Consider the following 14,281-nt stretch of genomic DNA (forward strand, 5'->3'; position numbering starts at 1 on the left):
CTTAAAATAGATTCGTCCCCCTTCAGTAGTGCTTCAAGGTTATGATGACATCTATTTTCCAAGATATAATGGTAAAACCATGATCACAATCTGGCATAGATTGTTCATGATGAACTAAGAATGCACCCAAGTGCTATCACCTGAAGACTACTAATCAAAATGAATTAGCAGAGAAGAAAGACGGGGAATGAAGGTGGAGGATTCTTTTTTGCTCTTGCATCAATATGTTCTCAAGGTCATGACTTCCTCTTATAGGAGCTCCATGCTTTCACTGCATTGAATAATCGAGTAATGACCATTCATTTTCTCCAGCCGTTCGGTCATCAATAGTGATTGTTTCAAATCGACAGTTATAGATTCTCCATTAATTATAGATTAATGCATTCATTACATTTGAGCAGCAAATAAAAAGATTCGGGTGGATAAATATTGATTCATTCACTTAGGCAAATTTTACCATGATCGGTTTGGCATTCGACGCATGTAGATCGTGCTCGCGCACGAGTCAAGTTGATTTAGTACAATCCGAACCTTAGATTTGCACATTTCCTGTGGGCCCACACATGAAAGAAAGTCTCTCCCCATATGTTTATTCACAACATCAATGCTTGTGAATCAATATGAACCAATAAAAGTGCCTTGAAACTTTTAATGTTGCACTAAAGTTTCATTCACAATGGAACCTCTTTCCTTCCATCTCTTTTCCATTCACATATATCCAACAATCTTCACATGAATAGAAATATGGTATGTGATAACATTCAATAGTTGAGTTCAATATAGGAGAAGTAGTTTTTACCTTTTGAACCTTCCCTTGTAAAGATCTATTTTTTTACTGGTTGACAGTAGACATAATGTCCTTGAACTATTATATCATCTGTGTAAGTATTAACAATCTCACCCATAACTTTCTCTAATACAACGCAGTTCTTATAAATATGTTTATTCTTGGCCATGAACACACCTGGTTCTATGAGAAATTCTAAGAAGTATGCTTTTAATTCTTTTCTAAGTGTCCCCACTTCTTTCTCACATAGGTGACTCTTAAGAGGATTCCACATTGCTCTATTGGATCATTAAAAGCAAGGTGCTTAATGTTCATCCTTTACTGATCCATTGGGTCATTCTCTACAAGAAGCAACTTTATCGGTATAGTTAGGTTGTCCCTTTGAACATTTGTGATCTTCAATCTGTATAGGTTGAATTTCCTTTACACCAACATTTTTCATTGGTGTCAAAGCTGCCCATCTCTCATGATGAGCTTACAACTAACTCTCGATTTAACCCTTTGGTTAGTGGATCTACTAGGTTATCTTTTGACTTAACATAGTCAACAATGATAACTCTTGTTGAAAGTAGTTGTCTAATAATATTATATCTATGATATATATGTCTAAACTTACAATTATATAGATGACTTTATGTCTTGCTAATTACCAATTGGCTATAACAACGTATGTAAATTGCTGACATAGGTTTTGACTATCTAAGAACATCTTCCAATAATTATTGTAGTCATTCATCCTCTTTAATATATTTGTCAAGAACTATAAACTCAGATTCCATCGTGGATCTGATTACTACAATTTGCTTATATGATTTCTATGAAATGGCTACACACCCCAGAGTGAATACATATCCACTCGTAGACTTTGAGTCTTTCATGTCAGATATCTAATTTACATCGTTGTATCATTTGATCACAGTAGGATATCTTGCATAATGTAATACATATTCACGATTATACCTCAAGTACCTCAGTCTTGCCATCCCTTGCTAGTGTTTAACACCGTGATTATTTATGTATTTACTCAGTTTGCTTACTACGTAGGTTAAGTCTGGTCGTGTACAACTCATTACATATATTAGACTTCTAATCACTCGAGTGTACTCTATCTGAAAGATACTTTCTCCTTGATTTGTCGATAGATGTTGACTCTTATTTATTGATGTTCACTCTTATTTATCGATGTGCATGCCAATGTAGTATCATACTTGGTAAAATTTTCAAGAATCTTGTCCATATAATGAGACCGACTAAGAATAATTCCTTCTATTACTCTAAGAATTTTGATTTATAAATCATATCAGCTATACTCATGTCTTTTATGTCAAATCTCAAGTTTAACAAATTTTTAGTGGATTTAATTATCTTATTATTACTCTCAATAATAAGTGTGTTATCTACATATAGGCATAAGATGACATAGTCATGATTTGTAGTATTTATGTAGTCACATTTATCACATTCATTGATTTTGAAATAACATTCCTTCATGACATTATTAAATTTTTTATGTCACTGCTTTGGTATTTGTTTTAAGCCATATAACAACTTTACTAATCTATAAACTTTATTTTTCTACCTTGATATAGAAAATCCTTATGGTTGTTCAATGTAGATTTTATCTTCTAAATTCTTATTTAGAAAGACTATCTTTATATTCATCTGATATATTTTCAGATTCCATAGAGCAACAATAGTCAATAATACTCTAATGAAAATTATTTTTGACACCAAAGAATATGTATCAAATTAATCAATGTCTTCTCATTGTCAGTAACCTTTAATTATTAATATGGCCTTATACTTATCAATTGTGTAATCCGATTTTATTTTCTTCTTGAAGATCCACTTGCAACCTAGTGGTTTACTTCTCAGAGAAGATCCACAAGTTTCCAAGTGTGATTTTACAAAATAGAGTCTATCTTAGATACAATTGTCTCTTTCCAGTGAAGACAATCAAAAGAGCTACTACTTCTAAGTAATTTTGAGGCTCACTTTCCAATATAAAAGTGATAAATCTATTTTGTAGGATTTTTTCACCCGAGCTTTTTTACTTTGTCTGAACTCAACCTTAACTGGTTCATCATCTTCTTCCTCTTGTGTTTCATATGCCCATTTTGAGGAACTTCCTTCCTTTAGGATCTTATATGGAAACACATGCATGCTCGACATTTATTGATTCTATTATCGAGTTCTTATGTATATCTAGTATTTGTGACTCATATACAAAAATTTGATACATATTGCTATTATGTGCATATCTAATAAATTACAATCAGTAGTTTTTAGTTCTATCTTAATCCTTTTTAGACATCAAAATTTTGGAAAAACCCACCCATATTCGTAAATATTTGTAGGAAAATTATCTTCCATTCTATAACTCATAAGGGCTCTTATATATTTTCTTTTGAAGCACCTTATTTAAAAGGTAATTACTGTTAACACAGCTTTCCCCTATATGAATTATGACAGTTCAGAGCTCAATAGAAGAGCATTTGTCACTTCTTTTAGAGTTTGATTTTTTTTTCAATAACTTTATTTTGCTGAGGAATATAAGGATTTGTTATTTTGTGTCTGATCTCATGTTTAACACACAACTCAATGAATGGTAATACATATTCACCGTTTCAGTTACTTTGAACTACTTTAATTTTTTTTTAATTAAATTGGTTTTCAATCCCATTCTTATATCCTTATTTTTGAGAAAATACATATAATAATATCTGTGTTATCATCTATAAAAGTGATAAAGTACTTGGTTTCACCATGTGTCGGTGTACCTTTTAGGCCGCATATGTTGGTGTGAATTAGGCCAAATGGTTCGTTGCTTTCAAATCTCACATATTGGAAAGATGACATTATCATTTTTGCATCAACATAAATCTCACACTTATATTTCGGGTCAACGTGGAATGTAGGTATGCTTTGCATGTTAGTCAACTTACGCAATACATCATGGTTAATATGTCCTAGTCTACCATGCCATGCATAAACATGAAGACTCAAGCGTATAAATGGAAAAGTTTTCAGTTTTATTAACCTTAGGCTTAGTAGTTATTACACTGAGCTGGAATAATCCATCAGTTACATAACCTTTTCCTAAAAACACTCCATTTTTTGATAGAACAACTCTATCCGACTCAAAAATAATGCATAAGCCATGCTTGCTTAACAATAATCCAGACACTAGATTCTTCTGAATCTCTAGAACATACAACATATTGTTGAGAGTTAACTTTTTGCCCGAGGTCATTTTCATCATCACTTTCTTTGGGCCATGATGTCCGAGGTTACTGAGTTTCCCATGAACAACTTGTCCCCATCTTTGATTTCTTCAAAGTTGTGGATCAACTCCTTGTTGTAGCATATATGCTTGATGGCATCGGTATTAATCGACCTTTGTCTCAGGTTTAAACCCACCAAGTTTAGTTCAGAGACCATAGCATAGATGTCATCCATTTTTGGTCCCTCATTCATGTTAACCTCCTTCTTCTCCTTTAGTTTTCTACACTCTAAAGATTTGTGATTGATTCGGTCATAGTTGAAGTAGTTCCTAGAGAACTTCTTCTTCCTTACGCCTTCTCTAGGTCTCATATTGGAAGACTTGAGATTCTTCTGTTTTGAGTTTTGACCGTGCTCGGTCATGTTGGCTTCTATAGAAGCCTAAGAGAACAACTTTCTCTTTGAACTCTTGTTGTCTTCCTCAATGTGAAGTCTAACAACAAGTTCTTTTATGTTCATCTCCTTCTGCTTATGCTTCATGTAGTTCTTGAAGTCCTTCCAACCGAGAGGCATCTTCTCAATGATTGCTGCTACTTAGAAGGTTTCATTTAGCACTATGGCGTTTGAGTGAATCTCGTGTAGAATCATCTGAAGCTCCTGACTTGGCTGATCATCGTCTTAGAGTCAACTATCTTATTGTCTAGGAATAGACCCACAACGAATTTCTTAGCCCCCACATCCTTTGTCTTGTACTTCTTATCCAAGGACTCTGACAACTCTTTAGCCATTGTCTTCGTATTATATACTGTGTATAGCAAGTTAGCAAGACAATTGAGGATCTAGTTTTAGCATAGGAACTCAGAATGAGTTCATGCCTCTACTGCACTTCCTCAATCAAGAATCAAGCTAGATTTAGTGTGGTCAGGTAGAAGAGCATCTTCTACTACCACTGTTCAAAGTTTAACCTAGTGAACTTCTTTGGTATTTCCCCATGATTGATTGGAACATTTCCAATCAAGGCAGAGGGGGCCTTCATGTGATGAGTTTATTGCACCTTAACACTTTTCGTGGCCATCTCAACAGAAATGACTCTGTTTTAAGATTGTTTGACAGTCTTCCACAATAAAGTTGTTTGTCAGAGATTACAGAATAGTTGCTGAATTGAAATCAAAATTCAACTTTAATTTATCTGTTGAGTGGCCTGAGTGGATAATATCAGGATGCCAAGTAAAGAAGGATAAACTGCTTGGATGGTTGGGTTGCCTAAATGACTTGGTTGAGACCCAAGGTCAAGATGTCTGTCAAGACCTGAGGCCAAAATGTCCGTCGAGACCCAAGGTTGAGATGTTCACTGAGACCTGAGGCCGAGATATTCCCAACGACCTGAGGCCGAGACGTATGCCGAGACCCGAGGTTGAGATATTCGCTAAGATAAGAAAGAAAGATACTGAGGCCTACATTTGACGTAGTTTCCTTAAAACAAATTCGTCCCCCTCCGGCAGTGCTTCAAAGTTATAATGGGCGTCTGTTTCTCAAGATACAATGGAGAAACCATTATCACAATCTAACACAAATTATAAATTTGTGGCGAATTAAGAATGCACCTAAGTGCTATCACCGGAAGACTGTTGATCGAAATGAATCGGTAGAAAAGAAAGACGGAGAACAAAGGTGGAGGATTCTTTTTTTTTTCTCTTGCATCAATCTGCTGTCAAGGTCATAACCTCCTCTTGTAGGAGCTTCATGCCTTTGCTACATGATTTTGTCCCCATGGGCATAGTTGAGGTGGTAAGTGGATAGACATTTGCCATGAGGTCGAGGGGGTCGAACCTTGGGGCTGACAGGGCATAAATTCCTATAGCCCATATAACACACCCCCATCCACTTGCCTCTTTAGTCACCATGATTTACCTCCTCCATGTTAGTCCTAAAGAGGGCTAGGGGTGATCACTTTGCCTTTTGCCACTTCATGTCTTCGTTGTATTGAATGACTGAGTAATGATTATTCATTGCCTCCAGTCGCTCAGTCATCAACAGTGACCATTTTAAATCGGCTGTTACGAATTCTCCATTAATCATCGATTAATGCATCTTTTACATTTGAGCAGCAAATAAAAAAAATTAATGTGGTAAAATGTTGATTCATTTGTTAGACAAATTTTATCCCAACCGATCCACGAATCAATTTGGTTCGGTGTAATTCAGATCCTAGATTTGTACCCTCCATATGGGTTCACGTATGAGAGAGAACTTCTCCGCATTTATTTACACCATCAATACTTGTGAATCAATATAAACCAATAAAAATATTTTGAAAATTTCAATATAAACTAAAGTCTCATTCAAATGGAGTTTTTTTTCTCTCCATCTCTTTTTCATTCCCATATATCTAACAACGTAGTTGTAATGCTGGTTCCATATTCTTAAGATTGTTTGAATCCTTGAAAGTGAACAAATGTCATTAAAAGTGATATCAACTGAAGAAATGCACTGTGAATTGCTGATTTTGGTCATGGTAGAGATTTGCAGCATTCTGACTTAAATTATCATCTTTTAATTAGCAAAGATGGTGTACTTTGGCTTATATAATAAATTCTTTGAAAGGGATTTTTCCTGCTTCTGCCATCTTAATTAATCAAGTCAAACAAAAGTCATCCTCATTGCAGGAAACGAACCAGCTGCAGGCGCTGCAGCTGCCTTGGTAATTAATTTTTCAATGGGTTTCATCACTGTGATTCATTTCAGGCAGTCTTAGTGGCCTCGTCTAACAGTAGCAACAATTTTGACCTGATTCCTGAATCTGCAACTCTAGGCGGAACTGATGGTGTCCTCCTCAGCGCTCCATCGACCCCTCGTCTCTCCTTTCTTTCCGAGCTGTATGGTTGTAGTCATCTTCTAGGTGGTCGAGCGTGAAAGTAGTACGGATCAATACGGGTCAGTGGGCGTCGGCATGGCCACGTGACCTCTCTGACGGTTGAGTCACTTTTAGCCTGGAAGTTGACGGCTCACTGATACACGAGAAAGAACAATAAATGAATAGTTTAAGGGAGAAGAGTAACCTCTGTATGCGAGAATAAAATCATTGGCTAATCTTACGACATCTATAGTCGTAAACCTTTTATGCTCGTGCACATTACTGTCACATGAAAATATAAAAATCCTATTCCTTTTAAAAACCTTTCTCTATTATCATAAATCTATTCAACAATTTTTCTATGACCCCATTGTCCATTTATTTATTTTTATTTTTATTTTTTACTTATCTTTATTTATATATTTTTTTACTATATATAATATTAATTAATATTTTAATTTTCTATAAAAAATAATAATTTGATAAACATAAATAAATAAATAAATAGTTAACAAAAATATTAAAAAATAAAAATTTTAAAAAAATATTAAATAGGATCGTGAGCCCTTAGCCCGTCAAGAGGAAGAATATAAATCCTTTTTGTAACTTTCTTTTTTTTTAAAAAAAACAAAAAGTATAAACCAAATCTCAAGATTTTGTGACCGATTTATAGAAAAAATTATAAACACTATATATACTGAGGGAGGAGTTTATAATGGAGGTTTATAGCATAAACCCCATTACAATGCCTTTACTACGTGGCCTGTGAATTAGGCTAAGTCAGCCACCGTACAAACCCCGTAATCCTCCACATGTGCAGAAAGCTGAAGATTGGCCAATCGAGTGCGCAAGGTCGAGCATCAGAGGAGCAGACAACGGTTGAACCGTACTCTAGCACCATCGGGCCGTTAGCCAAGTGTCGCCCTCCTGATTGGTCAGTTAGCTATGAATGTCGGGACTTGTGCTTGAGGTATTAGAGACTCAACTCGGCTGAAAGTTTTAGAGCTTTCTATAATACAAGTTTATACAAGCTTCGGCACAGGATAGAATAGGTTAGCGATCAGACTGGACATCTCTGCAGGTGGAAGGATTAATCACTATTTGGCTAAAGGTACTCTGCACAAAAAATAAAATAAAATAAAATCTGGAGCAATCTCATGTCTATAGATACACAGCTTTTGTCGACTTCTTTGAGAAAGAAAGGGGCTTCGGTACATGCCGCAATTGCGGAGAGGTTCCAGCTCACTGAGCCTGGCAATAATTTATGATAACAATCAATGAGGATATATATTGTGTCTGGGAAGAGACAGCCAGTAGGCTATCCACCTCTAGTTGTGTTTGGGATAATGAGTATTCTTCTTGTACATGGTGTTAATATGCTATGTAAAGAGACTAATAATGTTGTTCTCACCTTGTGTTCGAGAAAGAAGAAGACTAAAGAAAATTTAATTAATAATTAAACATAGATGAAAATACACGAGGGAATTAAGTCCAATGTTACAACCTCAATTAATGAGATAAAAACTTGATTGTTTTTATTGTTTTATTATTGTTATCAATATCAAGAATTTTGTATACAAATACAGTGATGCAAAAGTGTTATAGTTATTTTAATTTCTAATATTAATCTTTAAATTCTTTTTTTAAAAAAAAAAAAAATCAAAAGTAGATGTACAAATCACTAGATTGCGAAGCACTATGAGAGTGTATATGGCATATGGTGTTTACCAAATGTTAATGAACTTTCTCATGTACGATGGGTACTTACACGTGAGATTATCACAATCATCTCATTTTTGCAGTGGGTATGTTACTATCCTTATGTGGATAAATTCATAGGCGACAAAGGATCTATCATGCCTAGCGAGACGAGAATGATGGGACAATGATTGTTCCCTTGCGATTTGCTCTAACTATACTATTTTTATATTTTAACAATTTAATTCGATTACCTAACCATGTTGATGAAATTTCAGAATATTTAAATAACGTATTTAAGTTTTAAAATTATTAAATTATATATCTTATATCCATTTGCTAGCTCCTCTATATTTTTTGGGAAACTGTTCATCAGCACAATACCGAATCGATTGCTACACTATAAGTATCGATTAAAAAAATTAATTTATTTTTTAAAAAATCATTACTTTCACTATAATACGTTAAATTGATATTTGAAAGTATGAGTATAATTAGAAGAATTAGACAAACACATATGACTTAATTTCATATCATTCCGAGTTCCTAAGTCCATCAGTCGATCTCAACATAAATTGATTGATGGATTCTGAGAGTTTGGAATGACATGGAACAGACCTTGTGTGTTCGTCGAGTTATCCTAATTATATCAATGCTCTTAAACATCAATTTGACATAGTATATTCAAAGCAGTGATTGTTTGAATACAAATTGGATTTTTTAAGCATATTCGTATTAAAAAATTATTACTCTCAATGTCATAGTGACATGATGTTTGAGAGCGTGGATATAATTAAGAAAACTAAACGAACATATATAATCTAGTTCATGTCATTCCGAGCTCTCTACATCTATAAGTCAGTTTTGACTAATTTCAGTCAAAATCGGCTAATGAACCTAGAGAGTTTGGAATAACATGAAACTATGTCCTATGTGTTTATCTAGTTCTCTTGATTATATTCATGCCATCAAACATTAATTTAGCACACTATATTGAGAGCATTGGACTTTTGAACATAAATATATTTGAAATATTTTGATATGTTTTTACCAATTATCGACATGACAATTTAATCATATTGAAGATTACTAGTCCAAATATAAATGATTATCGAACTCTCTAGGTCGATCAATACATTTTGACCAGTTTCAACCAAATAATTATTTAGTTGCTTAAGAAAAGATTTTAATACAAACAGATCAAAATTTAATAAATTTAAAAATAATTTCGTACAAAATGCAGAGCTTGCACAAGTTTAGTAGAAAACTGACTAACTAAATGTTGAAACTAGTAGGTTTATCTAATAATAATATATAAACGCTAATATCGTCGATCTCACAATAAGATATATAGAAGCAAATCATAGAGATCATTTTATTCTAAGTATAACGACTCTTTACATGAGGAGATCATGCATTTAATGAAATATTTTATATCCATAGATATTTAATCTTAAAATTTATTAAAATAAATATTCATATAGCTACCAACTATATAAATCCGCATAGAAAAAATAGTTAAGGTGAAATTGCTCTGTGAAACAAGCCTGACCGATGCCCTTCACACTAAGCCGGGCAAATCGAGCCTACGCCTGATTTTACCGATTCAAACTTGGAAAGGACATTTCTAGTACGTTGGATCCACGCCTCCTCGTATATTAACCCAACGGCATCATCCAAGCCATCCATTGACGAGGCTTGAGTCAAAAGCTGACACTGCTAAGCTCGGCGAAAAGGTCTCCGTATTGAACAAGTACTCATGATGTAGATTAAGAAAAATCAAACCAACAAGATTACACATTGGCAATCATACAAAAATAACAAACACAAATAATTACCAATGAAGATGTTATGTGAGGCGGCTGCGTGAGGAAGCCACAGGCGATGAGAAGCCTGCTACTTGTGGTGAGAGGAAGGAAAGGGTTACGAGCAACTAAGAGCATGTCATGCCAACATACGATGAACAATTTGGTCTTTGGAAAAGAAGAATGGACTCTTGGTTGAAGACTGACTTTGGAATGGTTCCCATCAAGTGGAAGTTTGAGGTCTTGGATAATAAAAAAGCTCAAGACAATGAGAAAATAGTTGAAGAGGGGCAAGAAAATTCAGAACTCCACAAGCTCAGAAAGAGAAGTTTCATGGTGGACCCAAGTCCCTCTTCACTGGATTAGTAAAGTGTTGAGCCATCCACCTCTTCAAACATTTGACTATGTTATAGATAAACCATCTAGGGAGACAAACGCTAGGAAGACATTTGGACCTAAAAGGCTTACTAGAGATTTGTGAACTCCATAATGTTTGAATCCCAAGAAAGGAATTCCTTGGATGATAAAAGGGCTCATAGGGTGCCAATGGATTTAAGGATGAGTGCCAGGGAGTTTCATCTTAGGAAATTGATTCACTGGGGTTAGTTTCATGCATAGGAGCATATGAGATATGTTCAAGAGGTATAAAATGATGTAAGAATATTAGATTAATGAGTCATTCGTTGTAAATACTTTCTGATTTGCTCTAGTTGCTAATGAAATCATCTTCAAAATTAGTTGATGTAAATTAGATACTATAGGGTCAACTAAAGAAAATATAAAATGATATTGAATTGTATGAAATATCAAATATGCTGATGCAATAGGTGTATTTTAGTTAGGATTGGGAGATACAAAAGTTTGGGATCAAAACTAGGCTTAAGGATATGCTTATAAATATATATATATATTTCAAATAGATATACGTAAAACAAATATCTCAAAATGACTATTATTTTTAGAATTTATAATTCATTTTAAAAATTGGGCGCTCGAGTGTGTTAGGTGTTGAATAGAATATGCTAGTGATTAAGCAACTGGTCTATGTGGAGAGTCAACCATGGAAGAAGGATGATTGACAATGCAAAAAGTTTGGATTGACACCTTCAACATTGAAAAATGATCAAGAAAATTTGATATGAATGTTACAATCCATTAAGGGATACAAATTAAGGATCATTATAAATGCATAATATCAATAATAGAAAAACTACTGACGTATTTTTTTTTAACCCCATATCTAATTCTTTGAACCAATTAAGGTAACCAACCCAATTCCATATAAATTTCTCATCAATCACTGCAGTAAATCTGAAAATGCCATAGTATTACGTTGGTAAGCCGACCTATGCGGTTCTTTCCCCCCACTGTAGAATTGTTCGGACCCCAAACCGGGTATTTATTGATGTATCTTTTTTTATGTATGGAGAGAAAAAATTTAATTCTAATTGGGAGTTGCCTAACCATCCACGAGAGTCTGGGTATTCATTTGCTATAGATAAACCATCTAGGGTGACAAAGACTAGGAAGACATTTGGACCTAAAAGGCTTACTAGAGATAGGAAGCACTAGTAAGAGATTTGTGAGCTCAATTGGGACCCACCCATGATGTTTGAATCCCAAGAAAGGAATGCCTTGGATGATAAAAGGGCTCATATGGTGTGCCAATGGATTTGAGGATGACTAGGTAGTTTCATCTTAGGAAATTTTTTCATTGGGGGTCAATTTCCTGCATAGGAGCATATGGGATATGTTCAAGAGGCATAAAATGATCTAAGAACGTTGAGCAAACACAAATGGAGAGCCTCCAAAATATGTGTGCAAGTGTACGACTTGTCAGAACCATGAGCAATAACCATGTTTTTCAAACACAAATGGAGAGCCTCCAAAATATGTCACTACATTATGCACGTGTACGACCTTATTGTTCTTATTTGTTCATACTCTGCACCAAAACAATTGGGCATTTATCACAGCCAAGCAGAATGTGCACTCCAATTTTGGAGAATTATGTTGAATTATAAATGTATAGATCATAAGCAAATGAACGAAAACACCTGTCTAACACAGTCACATGGAAAGCTATCCCAAATATGTCGAAATATTGTGCCATGCTGAAGAACATGACTTCGAGCGGCTCCATCCATGTAAGAATCCTCAAGTAATGGGCTACAAATCAAAATTCATAAATGGAGGAGAATGATATTTGTTGCTACTCCTATGCTTTTCCAGCGGAACCAAAGAGGTGCATTTTCTCAGCAACCACAGCTTTCATTGCTTCCTTGGTTGATGCCATTAGATGAACCAAATCTTTATGAGGCTTCTCCAAAGACTCCAAGTAAGCATTCCGAACTTCTGTATTAACATTGAACTTCCTCACGCCAAGAGCTATGCACTCCTGTTCAAATAAATTAGATTTGAGATTAGTAATATTTGGTGTTAAGATTTTGGTATTTTCATTTGCTTGGAGTTACTTGGCTCATTATTTGGTGAAACTAAGGAGTACAACTACAGGGATAGAATCTCATCAGTTACGTAACCGTAATCCAGCTCTAGTTCATTTGAATCACTAATGAACTAGTCTGAATATATCTACTGTAGGTAAATCAAATTGGATTTCTGATTCACCAAGTCTTTTGATTGATACTATTTGGCATGTATCTACTTAATGGGCTCTTTTGAAGGCAAAATAAAAACTCTCATATGCGCATGCAATTTTTATTGTGCAAGAATAGAGACAGGTAAATGGTAAAAGTAAAATAATAGTATTAAATGATACTGTGTACCTTAACAAGATCACTAGGAAGTCCAGATGCGCCATGAAGAACTAGATGTACTCCTTTGTTCACAGTCAAAGCTCGAAGTTCCTAGCAAAAAAATTGAAGAATATATTTGTATGAATAGTGTAGAACATAAAAAAAACATATATCCTGTTAGTTTTGTAAGACAAATAATGTAGCTAAACACAAGCAACTCAGTTTTGGAACATCAAAGTGTAGGCTTACAATCATCAAGGAAAACCAACAGTGGCTAAAATTTCAGCAGCTCTTCTAGTTCAAAAACAACAAAGGTATTGAGTATATAGTACATACAGCATGGCAACGAAAGTACAGCAGGTTAATTAACAAGTTTGTGGTTCAGTTTGTCCATTCAGAAAGAGTGAAGAAAAAAGGATCAGACAATATGCTTCATTTACCAAAAAACTTCGAAATTATTGAGGGGTTATCATCTCAAAAAATTGAAACCAGCCAGGTACAGCTTCATTAACTTCAAACTTGGTCCAAGGGGTATTCAACGTGAGATATATTTTTCTTGTCAGTTCATAACACCTTGCAATAACCCACTACACGCCTTGTCTTGGGACTATCAAACTCATTCTAATCAAAGTGAATTTTAAACCATAGTATTGCTACTCACTATCTTTGTTTTAGTGAAGAAACAAGGACAACGTATTAGCCATGTTTATGGCCACAAACTTTTGATGTGAGGATTGTGAAACATGTGAACAAACTGTGGGAAATCAAGCAGTTTAACCATAGAACAATCAAGAAATTTGCATCTCAATCGGGTACAAATTCCAAGAATAATAATTTATACAGAATGACAATCTTGGACTCATTAATATAAAATGAGCAGGTCACGACTGTGATTCTACATAACATATGCATTAAATTTCCAATTTCTATGCAGACTCATTAAGTACTTACATAGAACAAATTAATAAATTTATCGCATTTGGTACAAAGTTGTAAGAATGTATTTTATGCAGAATGATGCAATCTCTGACATTAATATAACATGAGCAACTCAACCATGATTCTACAGAACATATTTATTGCCCCTAGGGCTATGGTGCAGCAGTAAGGATGCTCAGCTGTCTTCCAGGCACCCACAGTTTGATTCCTAACTATGGCG

General features: G+C 34.6%; 1 protein-coding gene across 3 annotated transcripts in view; it reads right to left on the minus strand.

The window, feature by feature from the left end:
• Positions 1-12,226: 12,226 nt before the first annotated feature.
• LOC122001977 overlaps positions 12,227-14,281 on the minus strand; it is a 110,218-nt gene continuing 108,163 nt past the window's right edge. For all 3 annotated transcript variants that reach the window (XM_042556976.1, XM_042556977.1, XM_042556975.1), the window contains exons 41-42: positions 13,153-13,233; positions 12,227-12,764 (exon numbers count right to left, since the gene is read on the minus strand). In XM_042556976.1, the coding sequence (XP_042412910.1) occupies positions 12,585-12,764; positions 13,153-13,233 (261 nt within the window). In that variant the 3' untranslated portion in view covers positions 12,227-12,584. The remainder of the gene's footprint in view (positions 12,765-13,152; positions 13,234-14,281) is intronic.

Source organism: Zingiber officinale, chromosome 7A (genome assembly GCF_018446385.1).
Source record: "Zingiber officinale cultivar Zhangliang chromosome 7A, Zo_v1.1, whole genome shotgun sequence".
Lineage (NCBI taxonomy): Eukaryota > Viridiplantae > Streptophyta > Magnoliopsida > Zingiberales > Zingiberaceae > Zingiber > Zingiber officinale.